Source organism: Motacilla alba, chromosome 2 (genome assembly GCF_015832195.1).
Source record: "Motacilla alba alba isolate MOTALB_02 chromosome 2, Motacilla_alba_V1.0_pri, whole genome shotgun sequence".
NCBI classification, from domain to species: domain Eukaryota; kingdom Metazoa; phylum Chordata; class Aves; order Passeriformes; family Motacillidae; genus Motacilla; species Motacilla alba.
The window spans coordinates 17,148,398-17,162,424 of NC_052017.1; the positions used below are offsets into that span (position 1 = coordinate 17,148,398).

The 14,027-nt window shown below is 37.9% G+C and overlaps 1 protein-coding gene across 8 annotated transcripts in view; it reads left to right on the plus strand.

The window, feature by feature from the left end:
• Nucleotides 1-13,284, plus strand: part of ARHGAP21 (Rho GTPase activating protein 21) — a 114,184-nt gene extending 100,900 nt beyond the window's left edge. For 5 of the 8 annotated variants that reach the window (XM_038129636.1, XM_038129638.1, XM_038129637.1 and 2 more), the window contains 13 exons: nucleotides 212-496; nucleotides 1,593-1,657; nucleotides 1,737-1,885; nucleotides 3,402-3,541; nucleotides 3,626-3,781; nucleotides 3,889-3,967; nucleotides 4,417-4,490; nucleotides 4,576-4,665; nucleotides 6,595-6,720; nucleotides 6,912-6,953; nucleotides 7,279-7,384; nucleotides 9,140-9,171; nucleotides 10,708-13,284. In XM_038129636.1, coding sequence (XP_037985564.1) covers nucleotides 212-496; nucleotides 1,593-1,657; nucleotides 1,737-1,885; nucleotides 3,402-3,541; nucleotides 3,626-3,781; nucleotides 3,889-3,967; nucleotides 4,417-4,490; nucleotides 4,576-4,665; nucleotides 6,595-6,720; nucleotides 6,912-6,953; nucleotides 7,279-7,384; nucleotides 9,140-9,171; nucleotides 10,708-12,441 — 3,078 coding nt within the window. In that variant the 3' untranslated portion in view covers nucleotides 12,442-13,284. The remainder of the gene's footprint in view (nucleotides 1-211; nucleotides 497-1,592; nucleotides 1,658-1,736; nucleotides 1,886-3,401; nucleotides 3,542-3,625; nucleotides 3,782-3,888; nucleotides 3,968-4,416; nucleotides 4,491-4,575; nucleotides 4,666-6,594; nucleotides 6,721-6,911; nucleotides 6,954-7,278; nucleotides 7,385-9,139; nucleotides 9,172-10,707) is intronic. The other 3 variants (XM_038129643.1, XM_038129642.1, XM_038129644.1) reach the window with 1 other exon arrangement.
• The last annotated feature ends 743 nt before the right edge of the window (nucleotides 13,285-14,027 follow it).

Genomic DNA, 14,027 nt, shown 5'->3' on the forward strand with positions numbered 1-14,027 from the left:
GCATGTGAGCTCACACTCAGTGGGTGGTCTGGGAGGGCAGGTTATGGAACACTCCTCTAATGGAGAGCAATTAGTGAATCCCGCTTTGTGAAGTCTTTCTGCCAGCCAGGTGGATAGCTTTTCTTTGTAAAACTTGTGGAGATAGTTTTGCAATCCAGAGAGGGGCACTGTAACGAGTAAGCAATCTGACACCTTGGTTGCTGTTTTTCAGCGAGTTGGTGGGAGCATTCGGCCATGGAAGCAACTGTATGTTGTTCTTCGAGGTCATTCACTTTATTTGTACAAGGATAAAAAGGAACAAGTGACCCTCTCGGAAGAAGAACAACCTATAAGCATCAATGCTTGCTTGATAGACATCTCGTACTGTGAAACCAAGAGGAAAAATGTATTTAGACTGACCACATCAGACCGCGAGTATCTGTTTCAAGCTGAGGACAGAGATAATATGTTAGCGTGGATTAAAGCAATACAAGACAACAGCAACTTAAATGACGAGGTGATTATATAATACTTAAAGCAGAAGTTGTAATTTTTGCATTTTAATTAAAAATGTGTTGTGTTTTCTTGTAATTAATACTTGAACAGAAGATTTAACTTTTAATTAACCAGTTGACCAAAATGTGAACAAGAACAAAAAAGAAAATGAGGTGAAAGGAAGGGTAACTGAGTGAATTAATAGAGTTTAAAAAAGTCGATGTAATCATAATCAGAAAACAGATGTATGAAATAAATTAGTTAATGCTGTTGCTGATTTGACTAAAGATACACTTTATAGTAAGCTGATCTGCCAAAAATACCTAAGCTTTTTAAAAAGATAATTGCACATTTAGGACCAGTGTGGTCCTTCTTCAGACTTGAATTGCAGAGTGTATGCAGTAGAACAGTGTGAAGAGTTTCTCAGTAGTTAAAAAATGAAACTTTGAAGAAGCCTGTTTCTCTGATTAAAAGCTGATGTTTCCATTAATTAAGTCAATGCTCATTGCCAAAGGCAGTTATCTGCTGTTGTACATAAGGTATCAATATCTGTCCCAATATTGTCCATTGTGTTTTCAGTGCAGTGATGAGCAACAGGGGAATATTTTTATATCTGTGGTCATGCACATCTACTCAGATTCAAAATAATTATCCAAATATCCAAAGTATTACACAGATAGATAAAAAAGCAGATTTGAATTCGTGTCTTTTTCAGCTGTGTTTGTAGTAGCAATTAGTTTTTGAAGTACAATGAGCGCATAGGATTAGATTTTTTTTTGAGTAGTAATATGTGTTTACTTGCTTTTTTTTCTGTTTAAACTTGCTTTCAGTTTCAGGTATTAATTAGATCATACTGCTTTGAAAAAAAAAACCCTGTAAATACCAGTACTTGATTTGTAATTACTCACTTTTCCTTGTGGTTTTTCAGTGTTTTGTCTTTAGTGTTCTCAGGAACTGCCTCTTAGGATGTTTGGTTTGGTTGAGGGTTTGGGTTTTTTTAAAGTGGACTGAATTGTTGAATTCTATACTTATTTGGTTACCAGAAGAGTTAATCATATTCTGAAAGGATTTTTTCCTATTTTATTAGATTATAAAGTATTTCTCAATTTATTTTCTAGGATACTGGTGTTACTAGTAGAGATCTAATTAGTCGAAGGATTAAAGAGTACAGTACAATGATGAGGTGGGTGAATTATATGTTGCCAGTGGTCTTTGGAGTTTTTATTTAGCTTCCTTCAACTGAAGTAGTCTCTCTTGTTCAGTTCTTCAAGCAGCAAAACAGAGCCATCTCCCAAAACACCTCGCCAGAGTCTGAGTATCAGACAGACTCTGCTTGGAACTAAAGCAGAACAGAGGACTCAGAGTCCACATTCTCCTAAGGATGAGACAGAAAGGAAGATTCTCACTAAAGGTCTGTGTGTTTTGTGTATTTCTTTAGTTCCCTTCTGCCCCAGTGTAAGGCCATCCAGGTGCCCTTCTCAGGTATTTTTGGATTCATGAATATACAGATGTAAACCAAGGATTAGCCCAGGGTTTTAAGCTGCAGCTTTAATCACTCATTTCTAGGAACTACTTAATCTCAGATCCTGAAACTTTTATTTTAGTCCCCTCTCAAGAAGTTTTTGTGAATTTTTTCCTTCAGCTCCATGTAAGGCTAACAGTGGTAAACACAGGTGTTAAGCTTCTTGAGAGCAAAATTTTGCTAAGCTTTGGAAATAATTTTGTGTGTCATTCATACTTCTGTCTCCTGCTGACTCGGAACTGATAAGGTAAATTTTTCCACTAAAGTGCTTCCAAACTATAGAACAGATTTTTTTTGGTCTTAATTTTTAAAAGGAGTGAACAGGAGTGAACTTGTATTATTTTTTCCAGAACAAAATTGATGCCTCCTGAGTTCTAAAAAAGTCTGATGAGCTGGCACTGCAAACTTGAATCAGTATCTGAGCTCCATCAAATAATGTCACTATCTACTCTTTTTTATTCTCTTTTTCTTTTTTTTACCTTTTTTTTCCCCCACACAGTGTGTAGATATAGTACTTCACATCAGACTGTTGTTTACAAAATGTTGTGTACAAATTCAGGCAACTGGATAAGCAACCACTTTTGATCAACCACTTTGGAGTGATTCAGTCTTGAATTTAAGCTATCAGTGAATTCTGGTTTTTGTGCCAAAAAATGTCCCTTTGCTTCTGCAAAGCTACACATGTAACTAAATTGCATGTGTTGGGTAAATCTCAAATCTACTGAAAGAATATCTCCAGAAATAAGAAAGGAGTGCTTATTGTGTTAGATGACTTTCACTGCAAGATAAATGGGAATTGCAGCTTGTTACAAGAATTCTATAGGAGAGGTAAACAGAGAAACTGAACTTTTAATATGATTTTTGGATAGAGAATATTTTAAGTGAGTAATATTGGGAATTATTTAGGAGTGATTAAAACCTGATAATTTCTGAAAGAATGAGTAAGTCTGCAGAAGTGTGAGCATGGCTCTAGAGTCTGATGGGTATTTCGTGCAGCACTGTGATTCCATGGAGACAAGTGTTGTGATGGTAAATGTAGATTTCAATTTTTAAAAATTTTAGTAGTTTATATAAATTTTAGTTTAAATTTTAGTAGTTTATCTACTTTTAGTCTTAGAATGATGAAATGCCACAGTAGCATCCAGCTCCTTGCTTTTCTCAGTCCAGGGTATGAGTATGTTTAGATTTATCTTTTGAACCACAGAAGTGTAACAAGTTGTGTTGAAGACAGACTAATGTTTAATGAGTTGTCGCATAAAGCCAGGCTGGTAAAAGCTGAAAACACAGCAGGAGTCACTTGCTCTTTGCAAATCTGTTACCTGTATTTACAGTCAGTTTTGTTGCATAAATGTTCTTATTTTTCTTCTTTATTTTCTTTTTTTTCCACTGTCCCAACAACAAAAAGATGAGACAAGCCCACCAAAAGACAAAGGGACATGGAGGGGCATTCCAAGCATTATGAGGAAGACATTTGAAAAGAAGCCTTCTGCTGTTGGAACATTTGGTGTTAGACTTGATGACTGCCCTCCAGCTCATACCAACAAAGTATGGAAGTAGAATTTTTCTTTCATTGGGAATGTAAATTTTTTTTAAAATCACTTACTTATCTATAGAACTCTTTTTTTGCAGTATATTCCACTGATTGTTGATATATGCTGCAAACTGGTTGAAGAAAGAGGTCTTGAGTACACAGGTATTTACAGAGTGCCTGGAAATAATGCTGCCATCTCAAGTATGCAAGAAGAGCTCAACAAAGGAATGACTGACATTGATGTTCATGATGATGTAAGTCTTTAAACACACTATTTTCGTATTAAAATCACCAAAACTTTTGGTTGTGTTGTGATCATAGAAATATAAAGCATGTCTGACCTTTTCTTTTAAACACGTAGAAATGGCGTGACCTGAACGTGATCAGCAGTTTGCTGAAATCCTTCTTCCGAAAGCTCCCAGAACCCCTCTTCACCAACGGTAGGTTGTTTTCACTACAGTTTTGTCTCTAGGAATTGCAGTTGAACAGTAGTCTTACAACATTCAGATGATTTGAGAGAAAATTTAGGGAAATCATCCCCACTCTGCATTAAATGTTGTCTTTCCTAAAGAGTAGGGAGTCATGGTGATCATCTTAGGAATGAGAGGTGTAAATATAATTTCTGTGATGTGAAGGGATTATGAATATGGAACTAAGAGTAAAACGTTCATTTCCACTATTGCAGTATTCAGTGAAAGCTGTTTTTCTTTTCCCTACTGTCATACAAAACATACACTTACAATATAATGGGCTAATTTATGACTTCCAGAGGTCATTCTTTTATGTATGTTACTAGTGTTCAAGCTGGGAGTGGGGCTGGCAGATGGGGGTTTATATGCATACATCCATAGATCTAAAAACTCATATATAATTTCTGCTTTTTCAACAGACAAATACGCAGATTTTATAGATGCCAATAGAAAAGAAGATCCTGTTGAGCGTCTGAAAACATTGAAGAGACTGGTAAACTAAAATCAGTTGTGTTGGAGGTGCACTGCAAAATTAGCATTAAATGTTCAGTGTTCTGAATAGTGATTGTTTGTTTCAGATTCATGATTTACCTGAACACCATTATGAGACTCTCAAGTTTCTTTCTGCACACCTGAAGACAGTAGCAGAGAACTCAGAAAAAAACAAGGTATTAGAAAGAAACATACAGCGTATTTTGGTTTGTGTCATTAAGTATAATATTTGTGCAGGATCATTTCTAATTAAGGTGATAATTTATTGTTGTAGATGAAATTAGGGAGTGTTGTTACGTGGAGAAAATTTTTGTACTAGGCTAAGAACTCCTGCAGAATATCCATGTTTAGGGTGAATTAAGTTTATTCAGACTGGTAGTCAGTCTTTTTAACTCCTCGCATCCTGAATTTATCCCAAGTCTGTAAATTTCCTGTAATCCAATCTAGACACCAGTAAGACTGTGCCTGGGCAGGGCAAAGGTGAATAAACCTGCTGACAGAGGTTGTCACATCAGCTTTCTTTGAAGCCTGGCTTCTGGATGCTTGAGAGATTTTTAAGACTAGGACTTGCTATAGTTACTTGAGTGACTAACCTATAGATGCTGTTTGGCTGGTTTTAAGAAGGAAAATCCATAATATTAATGGTGGTACTTCATCACTACTGGATCTTTCTCCACCAGTAAGTATAACTTTATGCAATTTCCATAGGGTGGGAAAGAGGTGGTTTGTGTTAAGTGCTCCTGTGCATGCTGTAGTCCTTCAGTAAATGCTAACAATAGTGTCCCCTTTTTCAGCTCTCAGGGAGGGGTAGCTGAGTGCAAAGCTGTTTATAATATGGGTGTGCTTATGGATGTTTACCTCGAGGCAGATAATGTGATGGTTTGGCTACCAATGTGCAGGGTACAGGAAAAAATTTGATATAATTGATGGTATATAGAAAAGCCTGTGGCCAAATCATTTAAATCATCTTGAGTAATTTAAAAGATCAGTTGAGGTGAATATGGTAGGTTCTGCAAATAACACCTTCCAGTTAAATATGAAAGGAAAGTATTTGTGTGTTCATTAAAAAAAATTCAACAGATTATAAACTTTAGTGAAATTACAGACAATATTATAAGGAAATTATAGTAAGTGTCATTTTTAAGTGCAGTGCCTAAAGGAAGCTTCTCCATCATTTTATGGTTTTGGTGGGCTGTATAAATATTGTTAAATACTGTTAATATTGTTGAATATATAAGGCTAGATGAATGAGGTGTTGTTACAGTAGTGTGACTTCTCAAAAGAGACAGTTCAAGAGAGCATTAGGGGCTTGTGTCATGTTTGCAACTTACTTCTGGTAAGCACAAAGTCTTTGCCTCCTGTATATTACTGGTCTATTCTGTACCAGAGCAGTAAACTCTTACCTTCTATTTTTGCTTACTTCTTTTAAGTTAAGTTCTGCTGCTGTTTCTTGAAATTATTTGTCACAGATATAACATTAGTCGTATACTTAATTCACTTCTAAAGTAGTGACCTGATCACACAATGCCGAGCCTGTCTGACAAATAGATGTCTTGGGTCCATGATGTTTGTTCTGCCACCTCCTCTGAAGTTGGTGCAAATTGAATGAGGTCTTTGTCAGTAGATATAATACAGTATTTGACTACCGGCTTAATTTTGTGTGTGTGTCATATAAATGCTTTCAGGAAAAAAACAGGGAACTATCAATGCCTTTTTACAAAACAAAAAATTCTGAAAACATCAGTGTTTCCAAGCATCAGTGTTTCTTTAAGGAAAGAAGAAAAGATCCCCCTGAAAGTGTAAAGAATATGTCTGGGTTCTTGAGTTTTCTGTGCTTGTGAAGCCATTTGCTTGCAGTAGGTTAAGGAAGGCTGGAATTCTGAATTGCAGGAACATTGGGTTATATATATTGCAGCTGCATATAGGAGAGTTTTGTTGTAGTGTAATATCCTACCTGAGTCAGTAATGTATTTTTAAAAAACTCTTTCATGTCCTTATTTTAAATGGTTCTCATATATTTTAATAGTGTTACGTTAATATACTTAGCCCATATTACTGTATTTTCTCATTATAAATGTGTGATGTGGAAATATTTCATTTCTTAGATGGAACCAAGAAACCTGGCAATAGTATTTGGTCCAACACTTGTGAGGACATCTGATGATAACATGACACACATGGTTACCCACATGCCAGATCAATATAAAATTGTAGAAACACTCATCCAAAAAGTAAGTGGATGCATTTCATTATTGAAAAAATAAGATCGTGCGCAGATCAACCAGCTTTTTTCTCATTGGGCCAGTTTGGGTCTGGTATTATCCATCAAACTTTCACTTTCAGTAAAATCTATGTTTGATTGTGCCACGTTTGGGTTTTGAATTTCCTGTGGGGTTTTCACCTTTTTTATTTTAACTTTTAGCATGACTGGTTTTTCACAGAAGATGATGCTGAAGAACCTCTTGTAAGTATTATGGCATAAATACTTGTATTTAACTGCCTTAGTTTAGAATCTGCTTCTGCTGCCTCTAGAACGCCTGTATATTTTTTACTATGTCACTGTATGGTTTGCTCTTCAGAAGCACCTTATTAGCTTTCCAGTCCTTGTAGTAATGAATTCTATTTTTTTTTAAAAAGCAAGCCATGCATTTGTTTTAAAAGCATAAAGGAAAATAGGACACGCTTTCCTCGTGTTCTTCAGGTGAATAATGCAGTTTTCTAAATGCTGTTGAATCGTAATGAACTATTTGTGAAACGATGATGAAGAGATCTTTGTTTATTAACTGTAGACAGCAGTTCAGGAGGAAAACACTGTAGAATCTCAGCCAGTGCCAAACATAGATCATTTACTCACCAACATTGGAAGAACGGGAGTATCTCCTGGAGACGTATCAGGTAACTCTTGCCTAGACAGTCTTAATCCATAGGCTAGAATAACCTACTCTGTTAACTCAGTGTAACTCTCTCTTCCTATTTTCTTTTACTAATAAAATGTTTTTCCTCTTTTCAAAAAGATCATTTAACATATCTTAAAGACTTGAATTGTTGATAATCATGCATGATACAATTTGGAAGACTTTTTTTGTCTAACAGGAATTTAATCATGAAAAGATGAGGCTTGCACATAGTATTTTATTTATTCACAGTATCCATGCAATCATCATCGTGAGGTCAAGCAGATACGCTGCTATAAAGTGGTTTGTAGTGATGGCAGAAAGACTGATCTTCAGTGGTGTACTAATATTGCTCCTTCCCAACGTTAGGAATGCAACAAATTGAGCTATATTTTCTTGTCAAGTGATGGACACTTTAGAATGTTGCAGTATGTTTATACTAAAGCTGGTTTCCTTCTGTTTATAAATGCCATCCTCTTTTGTGGCTAAGGATAAGCATTACAGGCTCTTTTTTGGTGACTTTTTCCCTTCCTCCCTTCACTCTACTATTGCACTAACCCAGCATGTTATATCCCACGAATGTTATCCCTCCGTCTCTAGCTTTTGTTTCAGTTTTCAAAGGGTTGTTCAGCACTTACTGAAACAGTCACTTTGTACTGATGTTGTAACAGGCGAAGTGGGAGGAGTCTATCACACGGTGATGTCATTAGTGGATTCTGTGATGTCACTGATGGACAACTGGAACTGTAGGAAGAAGGAGGACTGTTGCCCACACTGTAGCTGCCTTGTCTGCAGAAACCCCCGTTTCTTGTAAATGGAAAAAACCCCAAGTTGATCTGTGCTGTAAATTTTCTTTTAAGAGTATTTTAAACAGATCAATGCTACTTTTTAAAAGTTTTTCTGCTGTTTCTTGTTATCTCTGAAGCAGACCCTGAGGAGAAATAGCATGGTATGGTCTACCAGTCTTTCTAGTCATAAAGCATTAGCCATGTGTCAAAAAGGGGTGTGGCAGGGGGCTCAGCTCTTTCTTCCCAGGGAGAAAGTCCCAAGTTCATGTTTTTTAGTCATTGTGCTAGCCCCTTCCTACCCCCTTTATAATTGTATAATCTTGGGTTTTGCGAGACAGTGAAACTATGGTGTCCATTTTTCATTTCATAAAAGCGCTTCTTGTGGGAAAGTACAAAACTGGTAGCTGCTGACATCTAGACAATTTAAAAATAAAATTTTATCTGTATGTAGTAAGAGGTGGAGAGAGATGTATAATTGGGGATTTACACAGAAAATATGACTTAAGTCCTTTAAAACCTCACAAAAAGAGTATGACTACAAGAACCTTGATTTGTACTTAGGGAGCCAACTGTACAAAGACACCCAATTTTGCTTTGTGTATCCTGAATCTCAGGAGAGTACACAGTGCCATCCTGAAAAGGTCTCTCAGCTGCGGTTTTGCAGGGGCTGTATACTTAAAGCATTGAATAAACATTAGTATTTCTGGTTTTTATTTTGAAGAACAGGGCTCCTTTGCCATTCCTATCATTGAGCTGGTTCTGCCTACAATTCACAGCATCCTTTCATGGCGGTGGCTTTCTGTGGTGCAGCTTGCATCTTTGTGAGCTCTGACTATTCACTCTGTTCTGGTTTTAATTTGCTTCACATCTTGTTATGTGCTTGTCTTTTTCATAAGTCCAGCATTGTCTGTAGCTACAATTTAAAAGTTGCAGAGAACTGAGCAGAATTTTTTTGAATTTTTCCACAGATTCAGCTACTAGTGACTCAGCAAAATCTAAGGTAAATAATTCTCTGATATTATATCAAGCTTCTGAAATCTGTTAAATGCTTCCTTTATTAAATCACTGCTATAGAGCTTATTGTAGAATTTCTTGAGTAAGTTGTAGTACTGTTTTCTCATAACCTATTTTTGAAGTGTTGCAATGGAAAAGGACTTGTGTGCAGTTAGCTGTATCTACCAAAGCAGTCAGCTGCAGTCAGCAACAGCTTTCTTCCAAGCTCTCACAATTGTGGGCACTTACCTTACCCCCTTTTTGCATCTTATTTAGTAGAGGTAAATGTGTATTAAAAAATGTACTAAATGTATATAGTATGCTCCCTGTGGTTGGCATACTACTAACTCACAGAGAGTATTTATGTTTTCTCTATTTCACCAAGAGTATACTTAGAATTCAGCCTGATCTTCAGGAGGTGATAGCTCCTCCTCTAGGAAGAAGAAGGCAAAGGCTGTGGTTAAAGGTTGCTCTGCAGGATCTCCCTCAGAAGTGTTGCTGTGCGTGGGAGGAACACCTCACGAAGCAGAGGAACAAGACTGGAACGTGGCCTTTGTTCAGTCCTCAGTTCAGTGACAAAGCCCTCATGTGACACATGTGGCTTGTCCCTCATGTGGGCAAACCTTTGTCTCCTGGGCTGCTGTTCAGTAGTTCTGACACTGGGTGTCTGTAGCATAGGCTGACAGGCAGAACACAGCTGACCTCAGCGAGGCCATGGCACAGCTCTGTGCTGGCCTGCATCCCAGGTGTGGCACTGATGCCCCCTTGGAGCTGGGAACAGGACTCAGAGCATCCTTCTGGTTCATTGTGGAGATGCCAACACAGCTGCTCTGTGAGGATGTTTGGTGGCTCAGCTGTTTCCTCAAAAAGCCCAATTTCCAGGACTACATGTCACACTGCCTGTAGCAGTGAGGCTCTGAGTAGGAAAGATGCACAGCTTTGAAGGGGCCAGATGGTAATGTTAGAGTATTGAAAATAGTTTTTAATTCATAAAATGGAATAATTTGGCTTGTACTTTTATTGTTTCTGTGCCATTTTAAAAGTAAATTCCTCTAAAATAAGGAAGGGTTTTTTTAATTTTCTACACTTAAACTAGTTATGAGTAACATTCATTTTATTGGCAGTAATTAATTGGTACCACCATTTACAAACTCATTCTGAAAGATGAAAGATTAACTGAAAAATGGAGACATTAGCATTTTTGAATAGGTAAGACCTTGAAAGGAGGGATTGTAAAGCATCTGTGAAGCAGTTGCAAACGAGTCTTGAGAAGGTTTTCTTACTGTAATGGGGTCTGCTTTATTAGTAATCAAAAACTAAATAGTAGTATACACAAACCAGTCTTGGCTAAGTGGAAGGGACTCTAAAAAGTGGAATGCTCAGGAAGGAAATTGACTTATTGGGCAATGTCATTTCAACTACAGAAGGAGCCTGTAAATGTTTCCTGAGTGAAGATGCACTTCCTGCTTTGAAGCTTAGGATGTGATTTTAAAATGTTTCAGGCTTCTTGACTTTAATTATGCCCTCTCCCTTTTTTTAACAGGGTTCTTGGGGTTCTGGAAAAGATCAGTATAGCAAGGAACTGCTTGTGTCCTCCATTTTTGCAGCAGCTAGTCGCAAGCGGAAAAAAACTAAAGAGAAACCACAACCAAGTAGCTCAGAGGATGAGTTGGATAATGTGTTTTTCAAGAAGGAGCTTGCAGAACAATCTCGTGGTGACACAGCAAAAGAGAACACAGCTAAAGGGGAATATGAAAGAGAGAGAGAGACAGGGAGAAAACAAAGGATGTTTGTCCTGAAGGAAAAAGAGAACAGCAGTAAAAAAGATGTGAATGTTGTAAAGGATGAAAAGAAGTCACTAAAGAAAGAAAATATCCTGACAGAGGAACCTTCACTGCCTTACGATGAAAAATGTACAAAATCATCAAATATCAACTGTCTGCAAACCATGCAGAAGAATAGCCCAAAAATGCCTATTTCACAATCTTCTTCCCAGGTTGAGGAGACAGTGTCTGACTCTGGCACTATGTTAAGCACTTCCTCCCAGGCTTCCCAGCACAGATACTCATGCAAAAAAGTAGCCAGCCCTGAAATTAAACACAACGAGTTTTTAGCAGCTGATGTCAGCTCCATCACCTCAGATTACTCAACTACTTCATCTACGATGTATCTGACTGGTTTAGATGCCAGTATGCTGAGTCCTGAGGTGCAGTCAGTGACAGAAAGCAAGGGAGAAGATGCAGATGATGAAAGAAGTGAATTGATCAGCGAAGGGCGTCCCATGGAGACGGACAGTGAAAGTGACTTCCCTGTCTTTGCCACCAGCGCTGCTGCCGAAAGGCTGTCCAAAGGGAAAGTTCCAGAAGTGGTAAAGACCAGTCGGAGGAACTCTGAAGAAAGTGAAGTAAGTTGTACTGAGGGAAGTTCCACGCCAAAGTTAGAGAGTCGCAGACTTTTTAGCTCACACAAACTTATCGAATGTGATACGCTCTCCAGGAGAAAGTCTGCACGGCACAAAACGGACAGTGAGGGGTCAGGGGACGCGAAGAGTGAGAAGGACTTGCCCACTGTGACCAAAATGTTTGACATCATGAAAAAAGGAAGATCTACAAGCAGTTTAGCTACGTCAGCCAAAAGTGAGGCTGACAAACAAGAACCTACCTGGAGACTTAAGATTACAGACAGGTTAAAGCTGCGACTCAAATCATCTGCTGATGATATGTTTGGAGTTGGGAATCAAAAAGCTAACTCTGCAGAAACTGCAAAGAGAAAGAATATCAGGCGAAGGCACACACTTGGTGGGCAGAGGGATTTTGCTGAAATAAGTGTCCTGAATGCTTGGAAAGCTCAAGAACCAAGTCAAAGTAGAGAGAGAGAATCTGAGCTTTCAGCTGTGACTCGGTTGAAGCCAAAATGTCCAGCCCAGGACCTCTCGATCTCGGACTGGCTTGCACGAGAACGTTTACGCACTAGCACAACTGACCTTAATACGGGTGAAACTGGAAAGCCCAGACTTGAGAACACTAACTTAGCAGAGGTATCAAAGGTAGAACTGCCCTCATCTGCAGAGATGCAGGCAGATGAAGGCAGCTCTTCCAGCAGCTTGACTTTAATTAATAGAACACCACCTTCGGGACCATTTCAGCCGCCAGACCAGGTAAATGGTGAAAATTATCAGAACATGAACAAAAACAACTTCAGCCCAGCAGTTGATGCCCATCCTCATAAACTGTCTGGGACCCAAGTGGTTAGATCTCGATTTTACCAGTATCTCTGAAATGGGGAGTATGTCCACTGCAGCAATTCATTAACTTACCCTTACACTTCCCAGTAACTCTGCGTGTGCGTGTGTGCGTGTGTGTGTGTACATATATAAATATTTTTTCCTGTACTGTTGTTGTTATGCAGCCTTCATTTGGGCTGGTTTCATCAATGTGCTCTGTGGAACGTCTTCACAGTGCATTACCACAGCCAGAAGAACACTAAAGTTAAAGTATATATATATATTTTAAGAAAAAGTATATTTGATGGCTGCATACAAATGTTGAACAAAGCATCTGATGCAACATGCTGTGTAGTGTATACATGGTTTTCTGACTGAGAGTTGGCCTGGCATTAGTATGCAGGAAAATTGTTCTTTTGGTTTAGTCACTAACAAGTGCCTCATTATAAATTCATTTGGTTTGTTAGGGTGCCATATTGCTAAATTAGAGAAACTTATTACAAACAAATAAATGCATTTTACTGTTAATGAGTTTCATTACATTTTACAAATGTTAACACAGGTGGCTACAGAGCTTCCATTCCTTAGGCATTCCAGTAAATATTGGAGTTTTATATTTCCAATTTTAATACAGATTTTGAGTTTTATGTGACTTGAATTTCTAATCTTTCTGTAAAATAAGTAACTTAACTGTACATATTACATGTGTATCTTTTCTTCAGATACCAGATTTGATATAAATGTTGTAACATAGGCGTGTAGATAGTGGATACTGGATGGAACTGGTTTCTTTTATCGAGAATATAATTCTGCATGAAGACCTAATGAATCCAAACCTGTATCATGCCTGTGTGCATACCCACTTAAACACTGGAAATAAAATTGTTTTGGTGACTCTTTGTGTGATTCAAATTCTTTCTGATGAACGGTTCTGAAATGTCACGTTTATAAGTTGCAGTTAGCAACTGCACTTGGGATCACCAAGCCTGCAGTCCCTCCTGGATGAAAGACACCTCTCATTAATCTTTTGTTTGTGGGGCCACACTGTGCATGTCAGCAGGTGAGAGAGATGCAGTTGGTTAAATATTTTCATCTTTATATATAATTTGATTCTAAGGTATGTAGCAAGTGGGTTTATGTTTAACGTGCAGGTTTTGTAAAGTCAGAATGAACATTAGTATCTGCCAATCAGGACAATACTGTAATTTGGGTCTTAGACTTAATATAATTTTAACTAAAAAAAATGTTTTTCTACCCTAAAAACTCATCTGCGTATGAACTCTGTCAGTTACATTTTTAATTTTATGTTCTTCCACACCTACTTGAAAACAAAGCAGCTGTTCATCATTTGGGTGTCCCTGTGTCTTAAACTGCATCTTGCTTGGCAGAGGATTAAACCTCGATCAGTGTGTCCAGTTACTGTGAGGAGAAGGAATTGTGGTACTGGGATGTGTTGGCTGATGAGCTTTTAGGCATTTCACTCATTTCTTTCCGGAGTGATTGTTACAGTCTTGTGCTTTGATCTGCTGTGGTTTTGATCTTGCTGAGAAATCACAGAAATTGGCTGCAAAGAAAAGTCCCAGATACAACAGCTGACCTCTGTGAAAGTTCTCACCACATAATTGGGTGCATCTAATACC